The 14,602-nt window shown below is 45.9% G+C and overlaps 1 protein-coding gene across 1 annotated transcript in view; it reads left to right on the plus strand.

The window, feature by feature from the left end:
* LOC117364459 (bone morphogenetic protein 8A-like) overlaps window positions 1-14,602 on the plus strand; it is a 42,932-nt gene extending 28,330 nt beyond the window's left edge. Inside the window, exons 4-7 of the mRNA XM_033953655.1 lie at window positions 3,365-3,559; window positions 3,926-4,005; window positions 11,452-11,562; window positions 12,980-14,602. Of these exons, the coding sequence (XP_033809546.1) occupies window positions 3,365-3,559; window positions 3,926-4,005; window positions 11,452-11,562; window positions 12,980-13,129 (536 nt within the window). The 3' untranslated portion in view covers window positions 13,130-14,602. The remainder of the gene's footprint in view (window positions 1-3,364; window positions 3,560-3,925; window positions 4,006-11,451; window positions 11,563-12,979) is intronic.

Here is a 14,602-nt window from a genome sequence, read left to right on the forward strand (position 1 = left end):
TGCGGGCGCACCATCGCCCAATACAACAGCAGGAAAACTTATTTTGTTCTGGTTGTAATACCTTTCTTGATAATACCTAGCATTCTATTCGCCTTCTTAGAGGCCGCTGCACACTATGCCAACGGCTTCATTGTCTTGTCCACCATTACCCCCAAGTCTTTTTCTAGGGTACTTTCACCCATTACCAGCCTTCCCATCATATAGCTGTAATTCGGGTTTCTGTTTCCTACATGCAAATAACTGTTTTCAGCAACTTCTTGAAATTTATGTGATCAGCCCAGAGTCGCAAGTTCCCTGTTAATGCATTCCACATTTTCACTCCAGCTATTGAGAACATTGTAGCCCTCGTCATAGCATAGCGCACTCCCAATTCCCTAGTCACTGTCAAGCTCATCCCACCCTCGGACCTCAACATTCTTCCTGGTCAATATATTTCCAGAAACGTCTGAAAATACACTGGGGCCATCTGATATAAAACTAAGCCTACAGCCTCAGCACCCTGGGGTTGTGGGTTCAAACCCCGCGCTGCTCCTTGTGACCCTGGGCAAGTCACTTAATCCTCCATAGCCCCAGGTACGTTAGATAGATTGTGAGCCCACCGGGACAGAGAGGGAAAAATGCTTGAGTACCTGATTGTAAAAACCGCTTAGATAACCTTGATAGGCGGTATATAAAATCCTAATAAACTTGAAACTTGATGTACTTTGGATAACACCTTAGATTGCCCTCTCGCCTGTACCGGAAGCAAGTGTAACTGCTTCAAATAGGTGTAATATGGGTTATTCTAGATACTGCGTTTCTCTCTCACCCTATATTGTACTACACAGTAGTCAGTGGAGTGATCATTACTGTGTCAAGCATAATTTTTGCTTTTTCTTTCTTATTCTAGAGACCCCAGTAATCAGCCTCGAGGCTGAATTCAACAGCAATTGTAACTCCTTACATTTTGGCTTAAGCGAGTTGCAATAATCTAATCTTGACAATATTAACCCTTGCACTACTGATCTGAAATCAGTTGCAATAATCTAATCTTGATAATATTAACCCTTGCACTACTGATCTGAAATCATAGTGTGTCAGAGATTTCAGCCTGTGCAAAATACATAGCTGAGCATATCCTCCTTGAATGGTCTTCAAGATTTTTTTTCCCCACTGTCAGGGCAGAATCCAAGCAAATCCCCAGGACCACAATCTCTTTCTTCACTTTCAAAGACTCAGGAAATCTTCCATCCCTGGCCTGACTCACAATCATCACTTCAGTTTTGTTAACTTTCAACTGTAAACCATGAGAAGACACCCACATTCCCATCTCATTCATGCACAGATTTAATTTTGCCTCGACCCCTAGTTTTTGTCCCTCTCTAGGGAAAAAGAATAGGGTGCAGTAACAGTTTTGTGCTAGCTAAGTAAATGTTCAGAACACTGTCATATAGACATGCTTGTGTGCGCCTGTACTTGGCTCATGGGCAGAGTCTCCCACTGATAGGCATAACTGAAAGGAGGACAGGGGAGATGATAACAAACATTTAAATACTTGAAAGGCACTAATATAGAACCAAATCTTTTCCAAAGAAGAAAAAATGGTAAAACTAGAGGGTATAATTTGAGGTTATTGGGAGGAAGACTCAGAAGCAAATGTTAGAAAGTTCCTTTTTGCGGAGAGGGTGGTAGATGCCTGGAATGCCCTCTCGAGGGAAGTGGTGGAGAGGAAAACAGTGATGGAATTCAAAAAAGCGTGGAATAAACAGAGGATCTCTAATTAGAAAATGAAGGATGTAAATTAAAGAACTAAGGCTGGTACTGGACAGACCTACACGGTCTGGTGATTCGGTGTAGGATGGGCTCGGGTGGGCATCAATGGGAACTCCACTACTTTGGAACATGAGGATGTTACTTGCCAGACTTTAGGGTAGATATCCTGCAAACGGGATGGTTGGATAGGCTGGAGTGAGCTTGGACAGCACCTTCACCATTTAGAACCTAGGACAATACCAGACTTTACAGTCTACAGCCCAGAAATAGCAAAGAAGAGACAAGTTAATCTAATCATGTATTTTTTTAATGAGTATAACTTATGGGCAGACTGGATGGACCATTCAGGTCTTTATCTGCCATCTTTTACTATGTTATATATAAGTTCCATCTGGATCTCCAGTCTTCAGAGATGGGCACATTTTACTGAAGTGATCAGGCCTATTGCAGAGCAGCCAGCAATCATATGCAGGTTGTTTGGTGCATATTCAACTAGATAAAAAGGGAGAAACGCCAGAAGCAGTAGTGAGCTGTGAAGCTTGGGAGGCTAGGCCTCATCACCAAATGACAAGAGGAAATGAGTTAACTTGGAAGAGAGTACTGATGGGGACTCAACCCTCACTGGCAGAAAAGAGTAGCCCAGCCCCGCAGAGAATAGAGAAGGCAATGGCCATAGGAAAGAACAGAGCAGGGAGGGATCAAAGTGATAGTTACATAGAAACATGATGCTACATAAAGGCCAAATGGCCCATCGGCAGCATCCACTATCTCCTCCTCTCCCTAAGAGATCCCAGGCTTTCTTGAGCTCAGACAGTCTTTGTGTCCACCACAAAGACTATTCCACACATATATACCACCCTTTCTGTAAAAAACGTATTTCTTTAGACTACCTGGTTGGCAGTATAAAATATAAGGGGGAGGAGTGGAGTGTCAAAAGAAACAATAGCAGTGAAGTAGGTTGTCTGGGCAGCAGCAAACACCACTCACATTAGCTTCTGCAGGCTCCAGAGGAAAAATGATGGCTGTAACCTCTAGCAGTAGTCTTACAATACCACCACCAGGGGTCAGTGTTCCATATAAGGGCAACCTGGAAGTTATGCTGGTGCTAAAGTTAGGACAGCCTTTTGTGTGATTCTACTTGATTGCTTAACTATGTGGACACCAGCAGTGCATAGAACAGACACCTGCATAATTCCTGATACCATCCCCCATTGCCCAGTTCAACAGCCAGCTCAGTGGAGTTTAATTGTTAAAAAGTATATAGGGCGTGCTATTCAAAAGGGTTCTCCCCACCCTCACCTTGGATACCACCATCAGTCTGGGCTCACTCCCTGTTCATGCAACTGTGTAATAGCTCAGGAGAATCCCTGCTATTTCAATGGCACTATAGAGTATTGCCACCCCATCACCTAACAAGGCACACTGATGCCCACTGGTCTAGGCACTCTGGGAAGTCACCTGTCTCCTCTGCCCTTTTCTAATGACCTTGGGCAAATTTGAAAAGGGAGAAGTTCTTCTGCACCTAAACCTTTGAGTCGCAGTGGGAAGTGGTTAAAAAAAAAAAGAATCTGTGCCTAAGATAAAGATGTTCTCTTTAACTTGTCTTTCACAGGACACAGCGTGGAACCTGGCTCAGCTGGGTTGCTGGGGCGGAGGGGACCACGCTCCAAGCAACCCTTCATGGTCACATTCTTCCAGGCAAGTCAGAGCCCCATCCGCATCACACGAGCTGCCAAGCAGCTGAAGAAGCGACAGCAGAAGAAGCCCAGTGACTTACCACATCCCAACAAACTCCCAGAAGGTTTTGGTATGAAGTCCGAGTAAAAACTCGTCACCATTCTTACATAATAAATGCACTCTGAAGCTGGCAAATAGATTGAAAAGTGTGACTCAGTGCCAGGGCAGACTGGGGTTTCAATCACATCCTTGGTTCCCTGAGGTGGTCAGGGCTAGGGCATGCAGCAATAACTGTAACCACATTATGGTAATTTAAAAAGGAAAAGACTGACTGCCCCGGAGAGGTGGGGCTATTGTAAGTGTGGCTTAGGCTGTACAGTTACTGGCCACATTACACAGCAAATGTGAATGCAGCAGAAATGGAGGGAGTTTGAATTATCTGATTGCTGAATCACTCGCGATTAAACTTTTTTGTTTCCCAAATCTATTTTTCCAGATCACGTCCACATTTCAGAAGGCAGACGAGTGTGCAAAAGACATGAGCTCTATGTCAGTTTTCGTGACCTAGGATGGCTGGTAAGGAGAAATTCGGTCCTTATCTGCAAATTTTCTTTCTTTTAGTCCCTCTAGACTGGCACGGTACAGAAATGGATGGGTTGACGCTCCTCTGCCAGCAGGTGGAGATAGACACTAACTTTTCGCTACAGTACAAGTGGGCTATGCAGTCTCTATTACAATCAGTCTTAACGAATAGCTAAGAAGAAAAAACACAAGGCTGAAGACAATAACATCCAAACTACCCACTTACATGGAGAAGGCAAAAGAAAAAACACTGCTGGATACTGATTAGAACAAGAACCTTTCAGAAAAGCTCCCCAGTTTGCCAGCTAAACTAAATTCCACTGTTCTTTGAACTCCCTGAACAACCAAATAACCAATTCCCGTAGAAAACCCCAAACTCTTTGTGAAAATACCGAACTAAATGACAGGGTGGAATCTGTGACACTCTGGAGGGACTAAAAAAAGAAAATGAGCAGGTAAGGACCTAATTTCTCCTTCTTTAGCGTCCCTCCAGAAAGGCACAGAAACAGATGGGATGTCTCAAAGCAGTACCCATCATGAGTAGGACCCCTGAAGGGCCGCCACAAGAACATGCTCACCAAACGCCGCATACCGACGCGCCTGAACGTCCACATGGTAGTGTTGACCAAATTGCAGCTTTACAGATATCCAGAGGTACAAGAGAAGATTCAGCCCAATAAGCTGCTTGACCCCGAGTGGAATGAACTTTGAGAAATTCCAGAATAGGCTACTTTTGGAGAAGTATGCCGAAGCGTTAGCCTCCTTGATCCAGTACGCAATGGTAGCCTTGGTCCCTTACGAGGACCCGCTAAGAGGAAAAAGAGATGAACCAACTTACAGAACTCCTGGGTCCACTGAACATAAGAGCTAAGGACCCTACAGACAGCCAACTTGCGCAACTGTCTGTGCTCCAATGAGCCCTCCCAACTACCCAAGACTGGGAGGACCACGGACTGTCTGACATGGAAAAGCAAGACCACCTTTGGAAGAAAGGAGAGAACTGGCTGCAGCACTAACTGTTCCCTAGAAAACTACTGGAAGGGAGGCCTGCACGAAAAGACCTGCAGTTCTCAAACGTGTCTTGTGGAAGTAATGGCCACCAAGAAAACCGGCTTCAGAGTAAGGTCCTTCAACATACAGGCATTGAGAGACTCAAACAGAGGATGAATGAGCACGGACAGAACAAGATTGAGATCCCACACAGGAACCAACAGCCAGACTGGTGGCCAGTGCAATTTCGCAGCTCTCAAGAACCGAATCACATCCAGAGAGGAGGCCAAATGCTTACCAAGCAAGAGACCACGGAAAGAAGATAAAGCAGCAAGCTGCACCCGAACGGAAGACCAAGCAAGACCATGCTCCAGGCCATCCTGCAGAAACTCCAGGATGTGAGGCAAAGCAGCACTAAGGGGAACCACGCTACACGTGGAACACTCTTCAAAAAGAAAACAAACACAGAGGTGGAAAGTCTCCAAGACCCTAAGAGAGTAGAGTAATAATAATAATAACAACAGTTTATATACCGCAATACCGTTAAGTTCTATGCGGTTTACAAAAGATTAGTGGAGTACAAGTTGAGTTGACGTACAAGTTGAATTAACTTAAGGGATGTGGGGAACAATGGGGAGAAAGGGCAAGGGAGGGGAAAGAGGGAAGTGGGTTAACTGTCTAGGTATTTCAGGAATAGGTGGGTTTTGAGGCGTTTCCTGAATACCTCATAAGTGGTGGGCAATAGGAGTTGTTCTAGGTCTTTACCCCATAGAGCAGCCTGATGTGAGAGAAGATGCTCATGGTGTTTTTTTAGTTTGCATCCTCTAACCGGGGGAGAAACGAAGTGCGAGTGGGAACTTCTCTTGTGTTTGTTGGCTGAGAAGGAGAATAGGTCAGTGATGTATTTAGGGGTTAGACCGTAGAAAACTTTAAAACAGAGGCAGGCGAACTTAAACTTTACACGAGCTTCCTATATTGCTGGTGTGGACAGTGCATGAAAATATCCGCCTGGACATTGTCCACACCAGCAATATAGGAAGCCAAGATGTCCCATTTCATGAGCAGAGAGGTCTCCAGCGCCACAAGATGACTCTTGGTGCCTCTCCCCCCTGACGATTGACATAGGCCACCGCTGTGGCATTGTCTTGAGAGAACTTGAACTGATTTACCCTCCAACAAAGACTGGAATTCCACCAATGCTAGCTGAATGGCTCTGGTCTCTAGAACATTGATTGACCAGCAGCCCTGAGCTGAGCGACCAAGACATTGAGCTCCCCAACTGAGGAGACTGTCATCCGTGAGAAGAATTGTCCACTAGGGCCAATTGAGACGCACTCCTTGAAACAGATTGGAAAACTGGAGCCACCAGCATAGGCTGCGCCAAACTAATCTCCGGAGCAGGACTGGAGAGTCCAGATCTTGAATCTGTGGCGACCACCGCCTAAGAAGCGCATACTGAAGGGGACACATGTAAGCCAGAAGCCCACCGGACCACTTCCAATGAGGCCGCCATGGACCCCAAGACCTGCAGAAAGTCTTGCTCCAGCAGACACTGGCTATCCAGTGAGCGAATCTGCATCTGCAATTTGCACACCCTGGCCTCCGAAAGGAAACCTTTCCCTAAGCTGGTGTCGAAAGAACGCAGAGATACTCCAAGCGCCGAGACGGAGTCAACCGGCTTTTAGACTGCAGAAACTCCACAACCCAGGATGTAACCTGGGAGCTCTCCAGCAACGACTTTGCTCGAATCAACCAGTCATCCAGATAAGGATGCACCAGAATGCCCTCCTTCCACAAGGCTGTCGCCACCACTGCCATAATATTGAAGGTGGAATTGTACGCCTTAAAAAACCTGACGGGAATTATGTAGAATCGGATTCAGATAAAGCCGAACTACTGAATGAATACTTCTGCTCAGTCTTCACCTGCGAGGCGCCGGGGTCCGGCCCACAGCTGCAGGCAAAGCAAAGCTCGGTAGACCCGTTTCAGAACTTTGAGTTTACGTCTACGGCGAATTATCAAAACTCAAGGTGAACAAAGCCATGGGACCAGACAATCTACACCCCAGAGTGCTCAGAGAGCTGTGTGACGTCCTAGCGGAACCGTTATCCATACTCTTCAATCTCTCCCTGAGTACAGGAAGAGTCCCCTTGGACTGGAAAACAGCCAACGTCGTTCCTCTGCACAAAAGGGTTGCAGGGCAGAGACGGCGAATTACAGACCGGTGAGTCTCACATCGATAGTGAGTAAGCTCATGGAAACACTAATCAAACGCGAACTAAACACGATCCTGAACGAGGAGAATCTACGCGATCCACACCAACATGGATTCACCAAGGGTAGGTCCTGCCAATCCCAGCTTCTTTGACTGGGTAACTAGAAAGCTAGACTCAGGAGAGTCCCTCTATGTCGTGTACCTGGACTTCAGTAAAGCTTTTGATAGCGTCCCCCACTGCAGGTTATTGAGCAAGATGAAATCCATGGGACTAGGGGATACACAAACTGCATGGGTCAATGACTGGCTGAGCGGTAGGCTTCAGAGGGTGATGGTTAATGGTACCCTCTCTAAAACGTCGGAGGTGACCAGTGGAGTGGAGTCCGATCCTAATCAACATATTTGTAGGAGACCTGACTCGGGGGCTTCAAGGTAAAGTAACATTATTCGCCGACGATGCCAAATTATGTAACATTGTGAGTAAAAGCGATTTGTTAGACAGCATGAAGCAGGACCTGCTTTTACTGGAACATTGGTCCTCGACCTGGCAGCTAGGCTTCAATGCAAAAAAATGCAAGGTCATGCACCTTGGCAACAATAACCCATGCAGAACTTACACACTGAATGGTGAGACCTTGGCTAGGACTGCAGCAGAATGAGATTTAGGGGTGATCATTAGTAAAGACATGAAAACTGCCAATCAGGTGGAGAAAGCTTCATCCAAGGCCAGACAGATGCTGGGTTGTATCCGTAGAAGTTTTGTTAGCTGGAAGCCTGAGGTCATAATGCCATTGTACAGAGCCATGGTGAGACTTCATCTGGAGTACTGTGTACAATTCTGGAGGCCACATTACCGTAAGGATGTGCTGAGAGTTGAGTCGGTTCAGCGAATGGCCACCGGGATGGTCTTGGGGCTCAAAGACCTCTCATACGAGGAAAGGCTGAACAAATTGCGGCTCTCTCGAAGAACGTAGGGAGAGGGGAGACATGATCGAGACATTTAAGTATATCACTGGCCGTGTCAAGGTGGAAGATGATATTTTCTTTCTTAAAGGACCCTCGGCCACAAGAGGGCATCCGCTGAAAATCAGGGGCGGGAGATTTCATGGCGACACTAGGAAATATTTCTTCACAGAAAGAGTGGTTGACCATTGGAACAAGCTCCCAGAGCAGGTGATCGTGGCTAACAGCGTGTCTGATTTTAAGTATAAGTGGGATGCCCACGTCTGATCTCTACGAGGGTAGTGTAAAGGTGTTGCCGTCAGAGTGCGATCTCTAGGAGGGTAATTAGGGAAGATTAATAGAGTGGGCAGACTCGATGGGCTATGGCCCTTTTCTGCCGTCATTTTCTATGTTTCTACCGTAGCTAGCCCAAAGGGAAGTACACAAAACTGATAATGCTCTCCAAAAATCACAAAGCAAAGGAATTGTTAATGGGAGGCCCGAATAGAACATGCAGATATGCCTCAGTCAGATCAACAGAAGTCAGAAATTCCCCAGGTTGGACAGCCAGAATTATGGACCTCAGGGTTTCCATACAAAAGGACGAATCTCGGAACGCTTTGTTGACACATTTGAGATCCAGAATGTGCCGAAAGGACTCCTCTTTCTTGGGCACCACGAAGTAAATGGAGTACCTGCCGGTGTGAATCTCCTGAGGCACTGGGACTACTGTTTAGAGGTTCAAAAACCTGAGCAGCATTTGTCGAAAAGCCCTCCTCTTCCAAGTTGCCTGACGAGGAGAGGAAACGATCTGCAAAGGTTGGGAAAACTCCAGAGCACAACCATCCCAAATCACTTCTAGTACCCACTGATCTGTTGTGATCTCGGTCCACCCCCTGGTAAAACTCCTGCAACTGGGCTCCGACTGGAACTGGGAAAAGACCCACAATGAGTCATTGGGTCGGACGGACGGTGGGGGAGTCGGGCCCCCTCCCCCCGCGGGCCACACAAAAGGACTGCTTGCGTTGGAAAAAACATCATCTGGAAGGAAAAGCAGTTGTACCCCAGGGTGGTACCTACGAAATTCACTCAAACTTCCCCAAGCAGAACCACCTCACAAAGCTTGGCAAGGTCGGTCCTCTGGTAACCGAGGCACTTAACTAGCTTATCCAACCCCTCCCCAAAGAGAAAGGAGCCCCAAAAGTGAAACTTACTGAGCTTAGCCTTAGATGCCTCATCTGTCGACCAACCCCGAAGCCACTGGGTACAGCAGGTCACTACACCCGAGGCACGCAACAGATCATACATGGCATCAGAGAGATAAGAAGCTCCCAACCCAATCTTAGCAACTTCCTGATCCACTAAGGACCAGTCAGTTGTTTCGTGATCAACTGGAAAAAGCCCGGGCTACCAGACCGCCACAAATCAATACCTAGATAGCTAGGGCAATGACATCAAAACTGTGTTTAGTAGAGCTTCCATCTTACAGTCCTGAGGATCTCTCAGGGTTGAGTCGCCTTTCACCAGCACGGTATGTCTGCGCGCAATAGCCAAGACTACCGCATCCATCACAGGAAACTTAGATTTCTCTATCATAATGAGGAATGGGGTCTGGCCATGGACTGTGTCAACTTTCCACTGATCGTGCACTATATCCTGAAAATCCTGATGCATAGGGTAAGAGTGGGATGCTGACCGGATCCCTCTAAGAAAAGGGTCCACCACACGAAAGGGATCCTTAGCTTCCTCTTCAAAGTGTAAAACTGAAGACACCTGAAGAATGAGCTCCTGCAACTCTTCCCGATGAAATAAATGCACAACTGGTGCCTCTAAAAAATCTTCATCCAAAACATCAGACCCCCACAACAGATCTGGAAAATTCTCCCCAAGATCCAAGTCTTCATCTGGAGGAAACGAATCAGCCAGAAAAGAATCCTCATCCCAAGATACCCACAGTCGCTTGGACAATGGCTGAGGGAGTGGATAGAGGCAATCGTAGCAAGAGGCTGAACAGGGGCAGCCATGGAAGGGAAAAATACCCAAGACAACCCCGAGACTGAAGCAGAACCCCCAGCTGCCTATAAATAAGCCTTGCACATGGCTAATATATTATCAGGGCTCAACAACCCCAGCGACAATCCATAAATCATAGAGGATTAGAAGACACATTGAAAACCTGTTCCTGTCTAAGACAGGAAGAAGGTTGCCTAAGGCAGTAGGCAAAATGGACATGCTACCCAAGAGAAAAACCATTGCTAAACTGTCAGATGAAGTAATATGCAGCACCGAAGCCAAATTCAACCCTGCCGCTAAAGAAAAACCACTAGCAGCCCCAGCCATAGCAACAAGGGACCCCTAGTCTCCCCGGTGGTCCGCAACCCCAAATCTTCCAGACCACCAGAAGATGAGGAAACCCCATGTGTGGAAGGAGAGGCCCAGACGTCACCATTGCCTCCTGCAGACAAGCAGTGCGTGCATGAAAGGGAGCCTGACACCCGAAGCTGGGTCCCCCTCGAGGCAGTCGGAACACTTATTGCACCCGCCAGCTGCATCCGCCGCTCAGTGCTCACATAAAACGCACTTGTGCTGCTTTTTTTAAGTGCTCATACTGAATGTGCCAAAAACCCACGTACAACACTGTACAAAAACGGCAGCCTCAGGACCACTTTATTCTTCTTTTATCTCTTATATCTTCTTTTTTTTTTTAACTTCACACAGTTAACTGTCTCAAGAGAGCAGATCCCAGTGGCATTCTAAACTGTAGTTTGTGCCATACAGGTGGCTAGGCATACAGTTGAGGCTCCTCTAAATTCAGAAAACCTGGGGAGGTGGGGAAAAGGGGGAGGAGGGATTCAACCCTTCCGAGTGTGGCACCACTGAGGTCTTTAGGACCCCTAAGAGGGTCCCCCAAGCTCTGTACAGACAGCAAAAGGGACTAGATTCACTAAATAAGATCCAACAGGTCCAAAACTAACCTCAGCAGACTGCACAATCTTACCACTCCACCTGCTGGAGACTGAGAAAAGACTGAGTGCAATAGGGACTGCACAGCCCACTTGTACTGTAGCCAAAAGTTAGTGTCTCAGTCTCCACCTGCTGGCAGAGGAGCATAAACCCATCCATTTCTGTGCCGGTCTGAAGAGATGCTAAAGAACACTTCTGTTATTAATTTCTGTTATAATCACTCCTATTCCCTTCCTCAAAATTCTGTCAACCCCTCCCCACCCCCCCACCCCAAAAAAAAGGCAAAATGCATAATAAGATGAAGTAAAAGTAGTAATATGTGTCTTTAGGACTGGGTGATCGCTCCTCAGGGATATTCTGCCTACTACTGTGAAGGGGAATGTGCTTTTCCATTGGACTCCTGCATGAATGCAACCAATCACGCCATCCTGCAATCCTTGGTAAGTACAAAAGGATGCAATCCTCGTCCTGCTGGCGCCAGAGAGCATGTTGCTGTTTCTTTCATTTTGGATTATAAATCTCCCTATCCTTAGTGAAAACCACACACCTCAATTAATAGCCAGGTCTTACACTAGGCAAAGAATCAGGATCCAAGCCTATGCTAGGGCTTTGACTCAAGACTGAAGTGGAAAGACGGTTATAGGCGCTGTTGGGTTAGTCTAATAAAACATTAAGCTTTCTAGATTAATAAAAAGAAAAAGAATGCCCTTGTTTACCATTTAGCTATTGCTTTAAAACTGATGCAGTGTTTCTTTCCTTGGTTGGTTTGGAAGCGATGTCTCCAAATGGGATTCTTCTTCCATCCTTCTATGCCAGGGTCTGTGGAGTATGATTTCAGTCTCACCATAGTACCTGAACCCTACCAAAGAGGGTTCCTTTGGGAGTCAGAAATGCTCTCTTCTTACTGCCTCGCACAGCCTTTTCAGTGCTTGAGCAGCAGGGGATGCTTGCTATTCTACTTGGAAGCTTCAGTAAAATTTTTCACACACACACAGCAGCTTGAGCCTTAAGTTTTATGGGAAAACAATCTTGGGTTTTAGCTTGTAGACAGATACACTGTTCTGACCTGAAAATGTAATTGCTGTCAGTTGTATGAGTTAAGAAGGTAAGGCAGGCGTAAGCAATTTATAAGAACCCACCAACTATGAAAAAGTGGAAAAGATAGATGAAGGCTTTACCTCACAGCTTAAGGAATTTGAGTATTAAAATTTATAGATAACAGTTATAGCCCACTTCTCAGCAAGTAACAGTTACATACAATGAACTATATAAAAATACATATTTGTGGCACACACAATAATCAAACAGCAGAGATAATCAATAAGCTATTTAAATAAAGGTTTTTACTCTCTTCCTAAAGCTAAAAATATGTCCATCAGATGTGAAACTATTTTTGGAACTACATGCTAAAACCACAGACAGACCGAGGTGGATGACTTAGAGGCAAATGGCCAAGAGCGACAATTATCTGCTTTTCGTGGTGCTTAAACTATGTCTTTTCAGTGCCACAATCTAATTAAGTGGCAGCAATGAAGAGACCTAGAAAGCAGGTACTGTTGGCTAGAGAATTTGTCCTTGCCCCCGCGAGCTGTGTCTTCATCTGCACAACACTTATGAATTTAATGTGTTTGAGGCTTGTGCAGATGAGGACAGAGAGAAATGTCATCCTCTACTGCTGGTGACTGACCATCGAACACCACCACGTATTCAACCAGTACTTTATGTTAGGTCTGTGACAAAGCAATGCTAGCTTAGTGCTTAATTTTCCAGACTGGGTGTTTGGAGGGAGTCTCGGTGGCTCTAGCTGTGCAGCTCTTCTTACCAAACAGTGACAGAGAATGCTGTATGCCTCCGCAGGTCCATTTGATGAAGCCAGACAGTGTCCCCAAAGCTTGCTGTGCCCCCACCAAACTGAGTGCCACCTCTGTCCTTTACTATGACAACAACAACAACGTCATCCTGAAAAAACACCGCAATATGGTCGTCAAATCCTGTGGCTGCCACTGAGCTCACAAAACGGGACAGGATGTTTGGTAAACGACTTCAAATAAACTCTATATAATATAATCAAAGCAAAGTTTTCCTGTATCAACGGCCAGAGAAGAACTGTCATAATGTTACTAAAGTCCTAAGCAGACTGGCCAGGTAAATGTTATGGAGATCGCAGGGACACAAGCTGTTGCTGCTCTCAGATATGTATTGTTTTTAGGGCTAGTGCAGGTTGGCCACATTGTAATACTGCATTTAACAGCAGAACTTTCAAAACAAGAAGGGCACAGACAAAGACTAACAAAACCGTACTACCGATCTTCTCATTTTATGGTCCTGCTCCTTTTGGGCTTCCACCTGAATGAGAACCAGCCAAGCTTTCATTTGCAGCTGCTTTTTGCCCCTGTTCTAACATACCCACTGCAAAAGTCCCCGGTTCCCTGCAGTGCATGTAACCTAAGTTGAGAGCCAGGACACCTCCCTCCCCTCCAGGGAACACTTCTGCAGAATCACCGCCATCTCAAGTTGGACTTTCGGTGGAATGGAGGTGACCAATCAGATATTTGCTGATGGTAGGTATATCAAATATAGATTAAACTTGGAAACTCACTCTGTCCCAAAAGCATCCACACTGCAGTAAGGAAAGCGACCAAAAGGAACTGGACAGACTCCACACTGCATCACTTGGGTGGGGGTGGTGAAGATACTGGGAAGCTCTACACTCGCCTCTGGCATCAGCTCTTCCCCTCCTTAAAACTGCAGGAATAAGTGAGGAGGAGGGACAGGGTAACTGCTAGGAAAAGGAGGCAGGGAGCAGAACAGTGAGGTGGTTTTGAATCAGCAGCCACTGGGCCAGCTATGGAGGCTAAGAGGAGAGGAACTGTTCAAATTCAAGACGTGTGTCTAGAGGTAAATAGAACTTTTTCACTGCTACAGCAGAAACGTACATTGCCTGGCGGGATAATGTACAATTTATGGGAAACAGAGCAACCATTCTGCTTTATTCAAGACTAAGGAGAAACACAGGGGAAATAGTGGTGTTTTATCTACAAACTAGCCGAAAGGGATTGGGATTTGTAAACCGCCTTTTTGTAGTTATACAACCAAACTCAGGTACCTCAAGCATTTTCCCAGAAAGTGGCTAAAGTTTTAGAAAGGATAAGTGGTTAATAACGGATGTCTTTTTATTTTCTCATGCAAGGCTATTGGGTCTGGTTTTTTGGGGGGTGGAATGCATCGCTGCATAAGGAGTTAGCGAGAAAATGCATAAGGCATTAGTGAAAAAATGTATTCTTTTATATTGGAGACAATCTGATACCCCCACTTTCACCTTATGGAGAAATGAAATGTTTACATTGCTGAAAATGGAATATTTGGATGTTTAGCAAGGGTCACCTTGACTATGGAACAGTATAAAGAAATCTGGTCAGCTATTTGGGAAGGTTTGACACTGAGCACATAGTATCCTATTGAAGTTATGATGCTGGAGCT

Source organism: Geotrypetes seraphini, chromosome 8 (genome assembly GCF_902459505.1).
Source record: "Geotrypetes seraphini chromosome 8, aGeoSer1.1, whole genome shotgun sequence".
Classification (NCBI taxonomy): Eukaryota; Metazoa; Chordata; class Amphibia; order Gymnophiona; family Dermophiidae; genus Geotrypetes; species Geotrypetes seraphini.